General features: G+C 39.3%; 1 protein-coding gene across 7 annotated transcripts in view; it reads right to left on the reverse strand.

Moving 5' to 3' along the window:
* The window catches only part of EYA1 (EYA transcriptional coactivator and phosphatase 1), a 328161-nt gene that overhangs the window by 100806 nt on the left and 213623 nt on the right, over nucleotides 1-13732 (reverse strand). For 5 of the 7 annotated variants that reach the window (XM_060127905.1, XM_060127904.1, XM_060127900.1 and 2 more), the window contains one exon: nucleotides 13523-13660. In XM_060127905.1, coding sequence (XP_059983888.1) covers nucleotides 13523-13660 — 138 coding nt within the window. The remainder of the gene's footprint in view (nucleotides 1-13522; nucleotides 13661-13732) is intronic. The other 2 variants (XM_060127902.1, XM_060127901.1) reach the window with 1 other exon arrangement.

Here is a 13732-nt window from a genome sequence, read left to right on the forward strand (position 1 = left end):
ACCAGCACTGGATTTCTTCAACAGCCTGCTTCCTGGTCTCCTGCCCATCTTCCGGCCCCTACAGCTCATTCTCCACACCAGCAGTAGAATATTTTCTCTAAGGTGCATATCTCATCTTCTCACTCCCTTGTTAAAAAAGTAACTGCCCCCTATTAGCCTCAGGATCAAATTCAAACTCCTTACCAGGGCTTATTTATTAGGCCCTACTTGGTCTGACTGTAGTTTTTCTCTTAGATTTCTTTGATCTCTTCCCAGAAACTCCCAGCCCTCACCCACCCAGATACACATTCCAGCCTCATACAAGGGAAGCAACACGCGGTTCTCTGAAGGTTACTCTTTGCACCTCTCCCTCCCTCCCCACTCCCACTATATCCTGGCTAACTTCTAATCAGCTTCCCAATTCAGCACAGACTAGAAACTCCTTTCCTCAGAAAAACCTTCCCTGAATTCTCCTCTTCTCCTCTTTCCTCCTAAGCCTGGGTTACTGAATTTCTCTCTGTCTCCTGCTCCTTCTCTGTGATGTTTATATTTTATATATATGACATATATGAACAATAAAAATGGAAAACATGCATTGAATGCTTACTATATGTTAGGAATAAGTTCATCTTTCACATGCTTTATCTATCAAAATAACTTGATACTATAGGGAACCAGAGGGTTAGGTTAGGGTAATATAGCTTCCATGGCATGGAAGTAAAATTAAACATAGCTCCGTCTGGTTTTAGCGTCTATACGATGCTCTCTCATGTCCTCTTACCCTGTTCTCTGTTGCTTTATGGGAAGATCTGAAGTTTACTAAAGTGTTCCCAGGGATCATTCTACAAGGATGAAAAAAAACAAACAAAAAACCATAGGAAGCAAACATAGAATCAAAATAGGAGTGACAAGAATAATCGTACTTAAAACATATCAAGGGCTTACTCTGAGCCAGGCCAAGCGAATATTTTACATGTTACAACTCACGAGCTCTCACAACCACCCCTCAGGAAGGTACTATTATACCCCATTTTACAGATTAAGAAGCTGCCCAAGATGACAAGCAGTGTGGCAGACCTGGGGTTCAATCCCAGGCCATCTGGCTCCAGAGTTGAAGTTCGCCGTGTATTGCCTCTCAAAGTAACCAGGGTTCTTTTTCTTTTAATATATATATTTTTAACCAACATATTCAACATATGGCTAACTATCTGCCACGGAATCACCAGGAGGTGTTTGTTAAATGGCACAAATCTGGGCCCTTCCCCAGACACAGAAATCACCATCTTACTGAGGCAGGAGGGGTAGGACGTGACCTGAAAATCCACAGGTTTACTGAACACCTAAAGTCCCTGATTTCTAGCCACTATGTTTTAGTAGCAATTCAACTGGTGTTTTAGCAACTGCTGCAAAAACCCCCGCTAGTATAAGTTTTGTTTTTACACTAGGAAAGTAATCACACTCACCAGGAACTTAAAGGATGGAAGCGTCTCAGAGACTGTTTTGGGTATTTGTGGCCCTTGAGCTGGGCTAAACAAAGCTCATAGGGAGTAAAGGGTCCGAGAGCTGATCTGATGCAGATTGGGTGCCAGTATTACCAGAGGAATTTCACCAGATGAAGCTTAGAACACCACAAAGGCAAAATAGCAAGGACACTGCTCCTAAGAAAGCGTCCATGTGTAGCTACTAAACCCACTTCCTACTCTACACAGGCCTGGGAGACGAGGCACATTTGTGTAGAAGGCCACCACGTACCAGACTTAAGCATGTATGCTACAGGGGAGAAAGGGCAGGACATGACCAGGTAAAACAGACCTCCTTCTTCCATTAAGATCCTTCCTCTTGAGAGTTTCTGTTCGATTCGCAAGAGTCTTCACTTACAACGTTAGGTCACAGAATTAGGCTTAGCATTGAGAATTCATTTATCAAAATAATACAGAAGTATTTTCCTTCCTAGATGCAAAAGATTTTACATGAAAAGTCACCTCTAGGTAAAGAGAACAGAAATATTCTGTGATAAATTGTTTTACATTTTACGTAACAAATCATGAAAATTCCCCAAAGTAGAAAGAATTCCCATTTCGAATCCATTATTTCTCACTCAAGGAGTTTGGCAGAGATTGGTTCAAATGGAGCTCCAATAATGCCCAATAGCATTCTTGGTAGAGTTTGGAATTAAGTTACCTTCCAAGCAGGGTGGCAGTGGTGACACTTTCTCCCCCACTAGTGAAAAGGAAATCTTATCTGTTTCAATAGTTTACTATTGTGAAAAATCATAGCCATCCTTCTTTTCTGGCATGGAGGGGAGACACTCATTTCCAGCCTAGAACACTGGAAAAACTTTCCTTTCAGAACTCCTCTAGGAGACAAAATTATTTTTCATTCTACTGTCTTCTTTTTAAAGTTGAACATTTTTATATTCTGAACGGGAAGATGATATAGGTTACACTATGAAAAAGAAACCTTTCCGAGTTAGTTCAGTCCACAGCAACTACTGACACATCTAATTGGCACACCTACTACCCTAGAGGGTGTTGTGGACCAAAAGAAGCGGGTGTCATGAGTCTATCCTTTGAGGAAAGTTTAAAAACACACAATCTCATGAAGGCACCACGAAGAAACATTAGCTTGTGTTATGTACATGAGCACCACAAGTTCTGACATGGAGCTGCTCAGTCAATGAAATGAAAACATCTGATTAGACTGAGAAGGACAAGACACAGAAAATGTCAAGGAGCGTGTTCCTGGTACACAGTGAGTATAAACTATCCAAAGGAGAAGATGTGAGAGTGAAAGGTTTATAGGGAAGTAGGGAAAGAGACTAAAGGTAGGTGACAGAAATTTCTTGATCATTTAAGAAAAGGATAACAGTTCAGCAAAATGACATTCTTTATCAGAAAAACCCAGGAATCTGAATATTGATCATACCAATATTAGCATATTGGGACGTGGGAAATGTCATGATTCTGATTTTCCTTTTAAGGATCGGAGGAGGTGTTATAAATGCAAAGATATTTTTGTTTATATGACTGGACCTGGAGATGGGGGTGGGTTAGCGTTTGGGGTGGAGAGGTGGGGATGGAGGTGCCCAGGAGAGGAATATGCTCACCAAGCTACTTTCCAAGGCTTGCCTGTCCACAGCTCACTACATGAATTCAGGATGGGGTCCCCGCTATCCTGAAAACGCATCTTATTCATTCTTGCTCCTCTTATTTAATGCTTCTCTCCGTCAATCCCCATTTCCCATCCTTCATGATCTGGCTAAGGTCCTATCTTCCCAATAAGCTTTCCCTGACTGTTCTTCTCTGCACTGAGTTTACCTTCTGGGAACTCGAGCTCACTAATAATTGATACCATTGTTCTCAGAACAGCCTTCATTGGCCTTGCTTTTATCCTCACCATAAGTTCCTTAAATTCATGTGTTTTGCTTATTCACCAGTCTCACATGGACAAGGAGAAACCACGTCTGACTTTGAAGGGTTTCGTGTAGGCTCCAGTAGGAGACAGAACTGGTACTTGAGTTTCAATCCAGGATGGTAATGACAACAGGGTCCAGTGAGAATACGACTGTCATAAAGAAGCAGGTGTAGTAACAAGAGGAAATCTTTCCACAGTTGTGTGTGTAAGTGTGAGTGTGTGTGTGTGTGTGTGGGGGGGTAATGATGGCAGAAGGCTGTTTGGAAGAGCGATTTGAAGGCCCACCTCTCAACTTCCTTATGTGTTTGGCAATGAAAAAGACAGTGGGGAAAGGAAAAATAACCAAATAATAATTGTTTATTTCTCAGATTTTATCTAAAGGACACACACTTTACTGGATTCTTTTAAACTGGATGATATATGAAGGCCTAGCTTTAAAAATTAGATTATAGGGGCTTCCCTGGGGTCGCAGTGGTTGAGAGTCCGCCTGCCGATGCAGGGGACACGGGTTCGTGCCCCGGTCTGGGAGGATCCAACATGCTGTGGAGCGGCTGGGCCCGTGAGCCATGGCTGCTGAGCCTGCGCTCCACAGTGGGAGATGCCACAGCGGTCAGAGGCCCGCGTATCACACACACAAAAAAAAAATTAGATTATAATCACTACTTTAGATGTAAATTACATGAAGAATATTAAATACAGGACTTAGAAGCACCTTCTGGAAGGATTTAAAATATGTCTGAATTTCCGGAAAGAAAATCCAGCAGGGTTTTAAATCAAATAAAATATTAAATTAATTAAGCATCGTGAATTTTGAACAGCTCATAAAATATCACTGATCCAGCTCAGATATTGGTATTTCATGGGTACATGAATGAAAATAAGAGCCTTGCTTACAGATGAAAAATCTCAAATTTAGAACGCAATAACATCCTATGATTTTACAGTCCATTTATGTTTCATTATTTCCACATCCATTGTCTCAGGTTATTTCCCACATCAGTATGTGAGGTAGGATCCTTGTCAGAGAGAGAATGGTGATTTCCTGGCCCAAGGACTCTGAGTTAGGGATTGGCCATTATCTCCACTTCCAGGCCACCATTTACCATTCTACCACACAAAACGCACCCTTTAGATGCTCTGATTCAGCGATGTTGAAAGTGAATTATATATTGTAAAAAGTCATATTTTTAATTTAACTTCAATTTTTTATTATTGAAGTAGAGTTGACTTACAATGTTGTGTTAGTTTCTGGTATACAGCAAAGTGGTTCACTTACACACATATATATATATTCTTTTTCATATTCTTTTCCATTATAGGTTATTACAAGATATGGAATATAGTTTCCTGTGTTATACAGTAGGTCCTTGCTGTTTACCTATTTTATATATAGTAGTTTGTATCTGCTAATCACCTATATGTGGAATCTAAAATATGATAGAAGTGAACTTACTTACAAAACAGAAACAGACTCACAGACATAGAAGACAAATTTATGGTTACCAAAAGGGAAAGGGGTGGGGAGGACAGAAAAGTGGTATTAATTTTTCGCTGGACAAACATCACAGACACACAAAGGGTAGAGACAAGGGCATCTGAGAAATTTCATAAATAATGATCTCATTTCTAAAAGACTTCTTCATTGTAACTCTTTTGAGGCCGGTTAATTTTAAAAGGAAATTATATAGTCACCCAAGGATAGTGATCAGAAATATTGGCTTTCTTCTTGTCACCATCAGGGGTTGCTATAGGGAAAAGGTGGTGGTCTCGTCAACCAACCGTAACAAACAAGAAACAGTCTTGCTAGAAGACCCTGTGTGGCCACCCAGTTCTATAGATGCTAAGCGATTGTAGTTTAAAAATAAACCAACCCCTCCAAACCTTTATTAATAAATCCTTACTACTGTTTCATAGTGAAGAAGAACCCAGCCTATGTTGATTTATAACATGATTTAAAATATCAAGTCAAAGTTTTGTGTGTGACTTAACCTGGAGAACACTGCCCAGCTATAACTTCAAAAAAAAAAGGGTAACATGTAGGTCAAAGGTCTACTGAACAGAGAACAAGGACTCACATTAAAACCCAGAATCCCAGCCAACATAAGAATGCTGGAACCTGCTGGGGCCTGTCTGTATTTCCCATGTTTTAGAGCATTTTCTAGCACTTACTCGGCAAGCAGGATGCTATCCGTCCCTCGTGTATTTTCACAGAAGTCCATTTGCTTTCCTTCCCTGGCCTCTTTGCCATGGGCTATGTCCATCATCGGGCGCAATCTATGTGGCAGAAGTCAGTGGAGCTCCCTGCGGAAAAGCCTCTGAAGGCCAGATGGGCTCTTTAAAACCAAAGTCTTCCCCTTTTCTTACAAGAAGGCTTTTAAATGACCAAGTTTTCCTTTTTATCTCAGTAATAGTTTTTCTATTTCAAAGACAATTTGTAACTAGGGTAATAAAGACTACAAAACCTCGTTATTTATCTTTCTTCATCTATTTCTCTATATTTTACTAAAAACCAATTCATACCGGCAATAATTTGGGTATTGATCTCTGATTAATTATCGCTATTACTGGATTTCAAAAGATCTCCATACAATTTTCAACACTTGTCATTTAAAATAACACAAGATGCCAAAAGAACTGAAACAAAATATTACTGTTAAAAAATCAACTTAAGCCAAAAAAAAATTCTAGAATGCAAAAATTCCACAAACTAAAATATAAATGTGAGTAGAATGGCAAAGCAATTAAGAGAAACTGTGAACATCAGTGCAAGCTGCAATAGCTTTTCTCCAATTGTAACTCTCATCTGTCATTTTATGCCAGAAAGTGCACATCTCGAAGGCGTTATCAGAGCAGATTATTAAAAAGGTTTAATAAATATTTTCTTAAAACCATATATTTGAAGTTAGGAAAAATACCATTTCTATAGATAATGAAAAAACTTTAACAGTACATTTTGGTAAGCAGTTTTGAGGTTCTAAAAAACTAATAAACTGAAAGACTTCAACTATATATTTGAAAAGCTATAGACAGGCAGACCAACGGAAGTCGGGGTGGTTGTCCTTATTAGATTATTATTGGACGGTTCCCGCTTCATAACGAGCCCCAGATCGGCGAGGTGCAGAGAACTGTGGAGCTGTCACCCTTCAGCGTCCCATTAACAAACCCCTGTCCTTGTTTTTTGTCTCTCCTCACTGGTTGGAACTCCAATCTCTCTAACAGAGCAAACAACATTATATACAAAGACGGAGTTAGAATTCGTGTGATTTTCTCCTCTAAAAGAGAGCAATAAACCCGAAAGGAAAATAAACCAAGCGGGGTTTCCAGAGCCCTCTGGGTTTCGGGCATGCGCATCTGTGTAGTCCCTCCCATCTATCGTGGCAAATCCTGACACCTTCTTGCTGCAGAATGACAGGAATGTCCCCACCTCACTGCTTCTCTGGGGCACTAAAACACTCAGAAAGGCATTCCACACAACCACCGTAATTCTGTGATGTCTCCATCCAGCTCCACCTACTAGGGTGAACACAGGGGAAGACTGCTTTGAACAAACTACGATAATAAAGTAACCAAGGATTTTACGATGCTAAATTCCAAATTCGTTTTCCCAAATGAAGAGAACTAGAGTTCTTATGAATCTTAACTTCCAACTGCTATTGTGAAACAGACCTCTCCACTCCCAGCAAAACATTTGTATATTTCAGACATACTACCAAATAAAATGAAAATATGAGAAGAGATGGTCACCCCCTGCAACTGTCGATCAATAGAACTAAGTTATTAGGGAAACCTGGGTTTGCCTCAAAGCTGAAGCTTAACCAGTTAAGAGACCAGACTTAACTTGAATTACTTTTCGTGTGAAAATCGTTTGCACTTCCTTACCTCAAACAGATTGCTAAACAAAATGTCATTTTCTTCCTATGACTCAGCCTCAAAATTTTGAACAGTTTCTTGTTTTCTGTGGTTGATGGTACTCTTAAGTCTATAGTGTATAGGACGGGGGGGGGGTGGTGGTAAATGAATGAATGGGGATGGCAGCAATAGGTCTGGAACTTGTGTTTTTAAGAAATTATAACTAAAAGCTTGATTTCAAGTCAGATGCCTCTTTTACATAAAAGGAGAATAAAATTTGCTTATGACAAGCTTAGCAGATATTCTGTGAAACGGGTCAGTGAATCATAGGCTAAAGCAGTTTCTCCTAAGTTTCTTGCCCTTGGTACATGTACGCACGCACGTGTGCGCACACACACACAGACATACACATAAACTCACACGCCCCCCCCTTCATTCCTGTTGTCAGTGCCCTTTGATTGGCAGCATTGAAAACACTATCTACAGGATCTGCACGGTTGACCCAGGGGTCTCCAGGCACCCTCTGTCCGTCCACACTCCCTCATTCAACTCACTCATTTGCATGTTTGTCAATGGCGTGTGAAGAAAATCTCACACCATCCAAAACTTCTTCCAGAAACACTGAAGCTGACCCTGGGGAGCAGGCAGATGTCAAAAACTACCAGCAAGGATTTCACTTCCTCAGGGTGAACTCTACAGTTGTCCACGAACAGAAACATCTTGTCTTTCTCTGTTAAACTTAAGTTTCTAATCTTTCACTGGATGTACAAAAGAGATCCAATAAAAGCAGAGATAGAATTTTCCAGAATCTTGCAGCAAAGGTAAAAGCAATCAGATTTTCTAGTCCCTGAGGTTTTACTCTGTGGGCTTTTAGTATTAGTGCATTTAAAAACTAGTGCATTTAAAACTCTGCTCCTTGTTTGCCTTAAAGCGGCATGCGCCAGATTCACCGAAGCCTGCCATGGACGTAAGTGTTGAACATTGGAGCTGGAAGGATCCAGAAGGTTCACCTGGACTAAACGAGGGCACCAAGGCTGGCCTAGTTCACAAGATAAGGCAGTGCCAAAATGCCCACAAATTACCAGTTCAACCTTCTCCTTAAGTGCCGTGAAAATGTTAAAACACAGACAGTGCTCGGAAATGAGCTCTCTAAAAAAAGTTTTCTAAGCTTCACGAGCTGGTATTTTTTTTACTACTTACATAGCTAGCCGTGTAATGCAGTATCTCAGCTCCCAAAAGAGCAAATCCACCCTTCAGGAAACATACTACAGGCAACAACATTTCGTTGTTTTTGTCGTTTTCTGTAAGTGCCTCCCCTATAGGTGCGGTCATTTAAGCGTATAGAAAACATGGCAGGGTCTGACAGTTCTAAACCATTCTCCATTTTGATGTATTCGTCAGCATTTTCAGATACTTAACCTTCAAAGCCATTGTTCAGGGTCGTTGCAGGGATGAAATAATATATGTAAGATAATTAGAAAAGTGCTGGGCATATGGTAAGTGCATCTGATAAACAGTAGCTGTTTTTTTGTGTTATGGGCAGCAGAGTTTTCCATCTCGATAGAGCATAGCTTGTCACGTTCCCATCTTCCTCCCTAATCTTGGTTTCCTAACTAAATAATTTGGTGTTTACACGGCTATTACCTCCCTTTTCCCCACCAGTTCCTCGCATTCAAGTCGCACTGTGGCTGCAGGGATTCCTGGGGCGTAAGGACCTGGTTGATGCCGCTTTCTTCCCCATCACTGCAGAGCTGAGTTTATTTCTTTGTCCGCGTGGCCCTTCTGTGTTACCCACTGCTCCTGCTTTCCAGCGCCCACCACCGCTGCTGCCAACACAGCCATTTCTCTCTTCTGATTTTCTTCTTCACATTCTTGGCTGTTCTCTTGTTTCTTCTGTACATTTGTATCGTGTACACAAACCCTGACCCTTTTGATAGTGATTCTCCTTCCTTGCCAGCACATGAGTTAGATCTGGCTCTTTTTTTGCTATGCCTGTTTGGTTACTGGGTTCTTGGAGCTCTCTTTGCTGGTTATATATATATATATACATATATATGTGTACAGACACATATATAATAGTATACATATTAAATTTTTTATATTTATTTCATATAGAGAGAATTTTTTTTCCTCCTGGGGAAGGGGAGAGAAGGAGAATTTAGGTAATGCTTCCTAATCTGGAACTATTTCAGAAGCCTGGATTATGATGATGATGATGATGATAATAACAATAATAATAATAATCACCCCTCCCCCACCACTACACATCACTGCCACAATGAACACAGTAAAGAAAAATAAGCCTTTGAATGCGGACTACATGCCAGATGTTGGTCAGAGTGATATCCACGGATAATCTCAGTGAAGCCTCACAATGCTACTGTGGGAACAGATAATATTATCCCCACATTTGAGACGAAGAAATGGAGACATGAGACGTCAAGCCCCATGCTGAAGTCCCACGGACAGCAAGGGCAGGGCTGTTGCACAGGCAGTCTGACTCTAGAATTTACGTTGTTAGCCACAGTGCAAGATTTCACTGTACCTTTAAGTCCAACCTTCTAAATCTCACAGAACCAAACAGGTGATCATCAAAAATTTTCCTGAAGTGAATCAGCATAACACTCACTGAGTCATCTGGGTTACTAGAACATTCCTTCTAGTATCGTGAAATCCTAACATTATGAAATCTTAGTAACTAAATCTCTGAATAACTCATCATCATACCTTATATTTAAAAGGTATATATTTAAAAGTTCAAAGGATATTGAAGAAAGTACTAGGTAAAACGCTCCCAAATCACTAAAAAACATATACTGTCATCCAAGATTCTAAGATCTTTTAACAGATATAAGATTGATACAAGCAAAAATCACTGTTATTCATTAAGGATAATAGAATTTAGAGAATTTTGACAATAATTTCAGACATTATAGAAAGTTTTATATTAAAAAGAAGTATTGAAAAGCCAAAGGTCTATAGACTCCCATGACTGGGCACATAAAATCATTTCATCCACTTCATTTTCTACAATGCACTTAATATTTAAGAAATACATATTAATCAGAGTTTACTTAATTATCCACATTTGACCATAAGGAGTTTATAGCATATTACGTATCATTATCCATCATCAGACTGGCAACTTTCAAGTTAATAGCATATTATTCTTTGGCTTGGTGTGTGAAAGTCATAGTTTATTCTGAAAATGAGTGAGGTGCCGTTATAGAAATATCCCTATGAAATAATACCTCAGTCATGGAAAAAGGGCTCTAAAATCCCACTGGAAAGGCCATTCAACCAGGGGACGCTTAAAAACACAGAAAGTTGTAATGCAACATCCCAGATGCAATGAAACCTATAACTAGAAAAGCAATGCTATATTTGGTGCTACACATGTCCTTATTTCGGCTTTAAAATAGACTTCTTTCCGCCTCCAAACTAACGTTCTTTTCTCCTCTTTCATGTCCACTCTGCTCTCTACACTGACGCTATGCTTACAACTCTGACAGCTAGTTAGTCCTCTTAGGAACTTTCTTGCCACATAAGCTTTGGATCTGCGAGGACAGAAAGATAAAGCTAAGTCAAGGGCAATATTTCTCGAACTCTGAGACCCACAGCATGCTTCTCGTCTCCTAATCCTTCCCAGGCTGACAATTTAGCAAAATATAATTGTTATGTATGACTAAAAGAATGAGATGAAAAAAGAAAAGACGCAGAGTGCATGTCTGATTTCACCACCATAAGATTTACTACGGACGTACCATGAAAGTTTCTAAACACTTAACTCGCAATTTCTGTACTCAGCCCATTGTGGATGGTAACCAAAGGGCCGCACATGCGCTCAAGCCCAGGAATCACACATGTAGTTACCTCTCCTCTCCGGAAGGCGCTTCGCCTGTTTCATTCTGACCTTTAGGATCCACTTCTCCTTAAAGAGACTGGATGCCCGGAGTAGAACGGAACCGACCATAGTGCCAGATTTTTTCCCCATAACTCTCCTAAGACTCTGCAATTGCATAATGTATTTGTCTGTTTGCCTACTGTCTCTCTCCTTGACACCAATGAAAGCTTTAGGAGCGAACAGACTTTGCTTGCCTTATGATCCGTTTCATTACTAAAGCCTAAGACTATTCGATCCTTTAATGAAGTCTCATCGATGTTTGTTCTTTCTATCCCTTTACTTAACTGATATTCAGCATGTGGAGAAACATAGCTCTTTTCCAAGAGCAGCTTTCAAGTTTTGGAATCAAGCACATGAGTAATATCCTTCTAACACTAAATGCTATCTGTCATAAGGTAATTTTAATTTTGTAGCCATCAAATATATCAAACTTTTACAATCCATGCCTTTTTATACCAAAGGCAAAACCAAGTATGAAAGGATTAATGAATCTGGTCCCACAAAATTTTAGCTTCCCGTGCGGGAAAAAAAGCTCTTAAAAATGATAAACTATATATAGTTTTATAAATCTATAAAACATTACTAAAGTTTAAGAGACATAATATAAGAAATAATAAGAAAAGACCAACACCACCATGCAAGAAAAGAAAAACTGGTTTATCAGCTCAATTTTCTAAAAATACACATGAAAACAACAATAAAATCTCGGATCTTCCAAAATGACAATTTTTTTTTAAAGTAAAATATTTAACGTGTTCACGCTAATTCACAGCCCTTCCTTGTGGAAATATATAACAAATCCCTAAGAGTTGAAAACAGTTTACCTAGCAATTCCACACTTAAGTTTACTCAAAGGAAATAATTAAGCATGCACTTAAGATATTCGTGGCATTGCTCCAGACGTCCAATAATAGGAGGGTTAGTTAAATAAGATATATCTGTGAAACCATGCAGCCATTAAAATGATGCCATAAAATAGATTTTATTGATGTGAAAAGATGTCTATAACATATCTGTTACTTAAAAGAGCAGGTTGCTAAGTCTACCAGCGGATGAATGGATAAAGATGTGGTATACACACACACACAATGGAATACTACTCAGCCATAAGAAAAGAAAGAAATTTTGCCATTTGCAGCAACAAGGATGGACTTGGAGGGTATTATGCTAAGTGAAAAATGTCAGACAAAGGTGGACAAATACTGTATCATATCACTTATATGTGGAATCCAAAAAATAAAACAAATTAGTGACTATAACACAAAAGAAACAGACTCACAGATACAGAGAACAAACTAGTGGTTACCAGTGGGGAGAGGAAAGCGGGGAAGGACAAGATAGGGGGAGGGGATTGAGGGGTACAAACTATTATGTATAAAATAAATGAGCTACAAGTATGTATTGTACAACACAGGGAATATAGCCAGTATTTTGTAGTAACTGTAAATGAAATATAACCTTTAAAAATTGTGTATCATTATGTTGTACTTCTCTAACTTATGTAATATTGTACATCAACTACACTTCAATAAATAAACAAATAATTTTTTAAAAAATAGCAGGTATTTAAATCTACTATAGCTTGGCACTATTGAAAGGATGCATATCATTTGTTAAACTGATTAGCGGTAAAAACAAAATATTAGGAGAATGTTTAAATTAGGTGAGAACAATTTTCAAGTATTTTAGACACATTTGCATGATAATAATCTAATTACAGTAATGCCTACTCGTGAAACAGCTCTGACAACTGTAAGCTTTCAGCTTACAAGTCATCCACATGACTTGCACTTACATTATGTTTTGTCTATAGTTTCAAAAATCAGAACCCAGGGATGCGTCCTTGGAAGCAATAGCTTGAAGATGCATTTAGTGGCTGTCAGTTTGATCTCCTGGTCTTTGGCAGATCATTTAGTCAACACCTATCACATGCTCTATTTCCAGAGCCGTGAAAATGAAAATGAAGAAAACATACCCCTTTGAGACAGGTTGATTGGCGACACCAAGTGCCAGGGGTTTTAGCATGTATCATACTACAACCTCTTACACCATTGACTTTGCTTTTTTTTTTTTTTCACTCTTTTTTTAGTTGATAGAAGCAAAGGCAGAAAACTTCAATGACACAAAGAATTTTAGAGCTTTTTGTAAAAGAACCTGAGTGATCATCCAGTCTAACCCCTGGATGTTATAAATATGGAAATTTAGGCCTAGAGAGCAGGGAAGTAAAGAACCAGACTAGAACCAGGTATCTTGCCTCCAAGCCCAGCCCACTTTCACCATCAACCGCTCCTTACACAGAATATCACGTGCCACTTTAGAAAGTAATTATTGTCCCACAGGATTAATGAAAAGAGCAATGCCAGTGTGTATACAGACCTTGCATCTGGTAGCTGTACGGTGCCTGTCCAGGTTGAGGGGTCCCAAAGCTTGTACCATAGCTGAGAAATCCTGTCTGTCCAGGTGACTGAGACTGTGACAATCCACCTTCAGTCTTGATGCCTGCCCACAATGCACCTAAATCAGTTAGTGATAGCTTATCTATCTGTTCATTTTCAAAAGCTGGTCCATATACAAAAACACTCCCAC

The sequence above is a fragment of the Lagenorhynchus albirostris genome, chromosome 17, assembly GCF_949774975.1.
Source record: "Lagenorhynchus albirostris chromosome 17, mLagAlb1.1, whole genome shotgun sequence".
NCBI lineage: Eukaryota > Metazoa > Chordata > Mammalia > Artiodactyla > Delphinidae > Lagenorhynchus > Lagenorhynchus albirostris.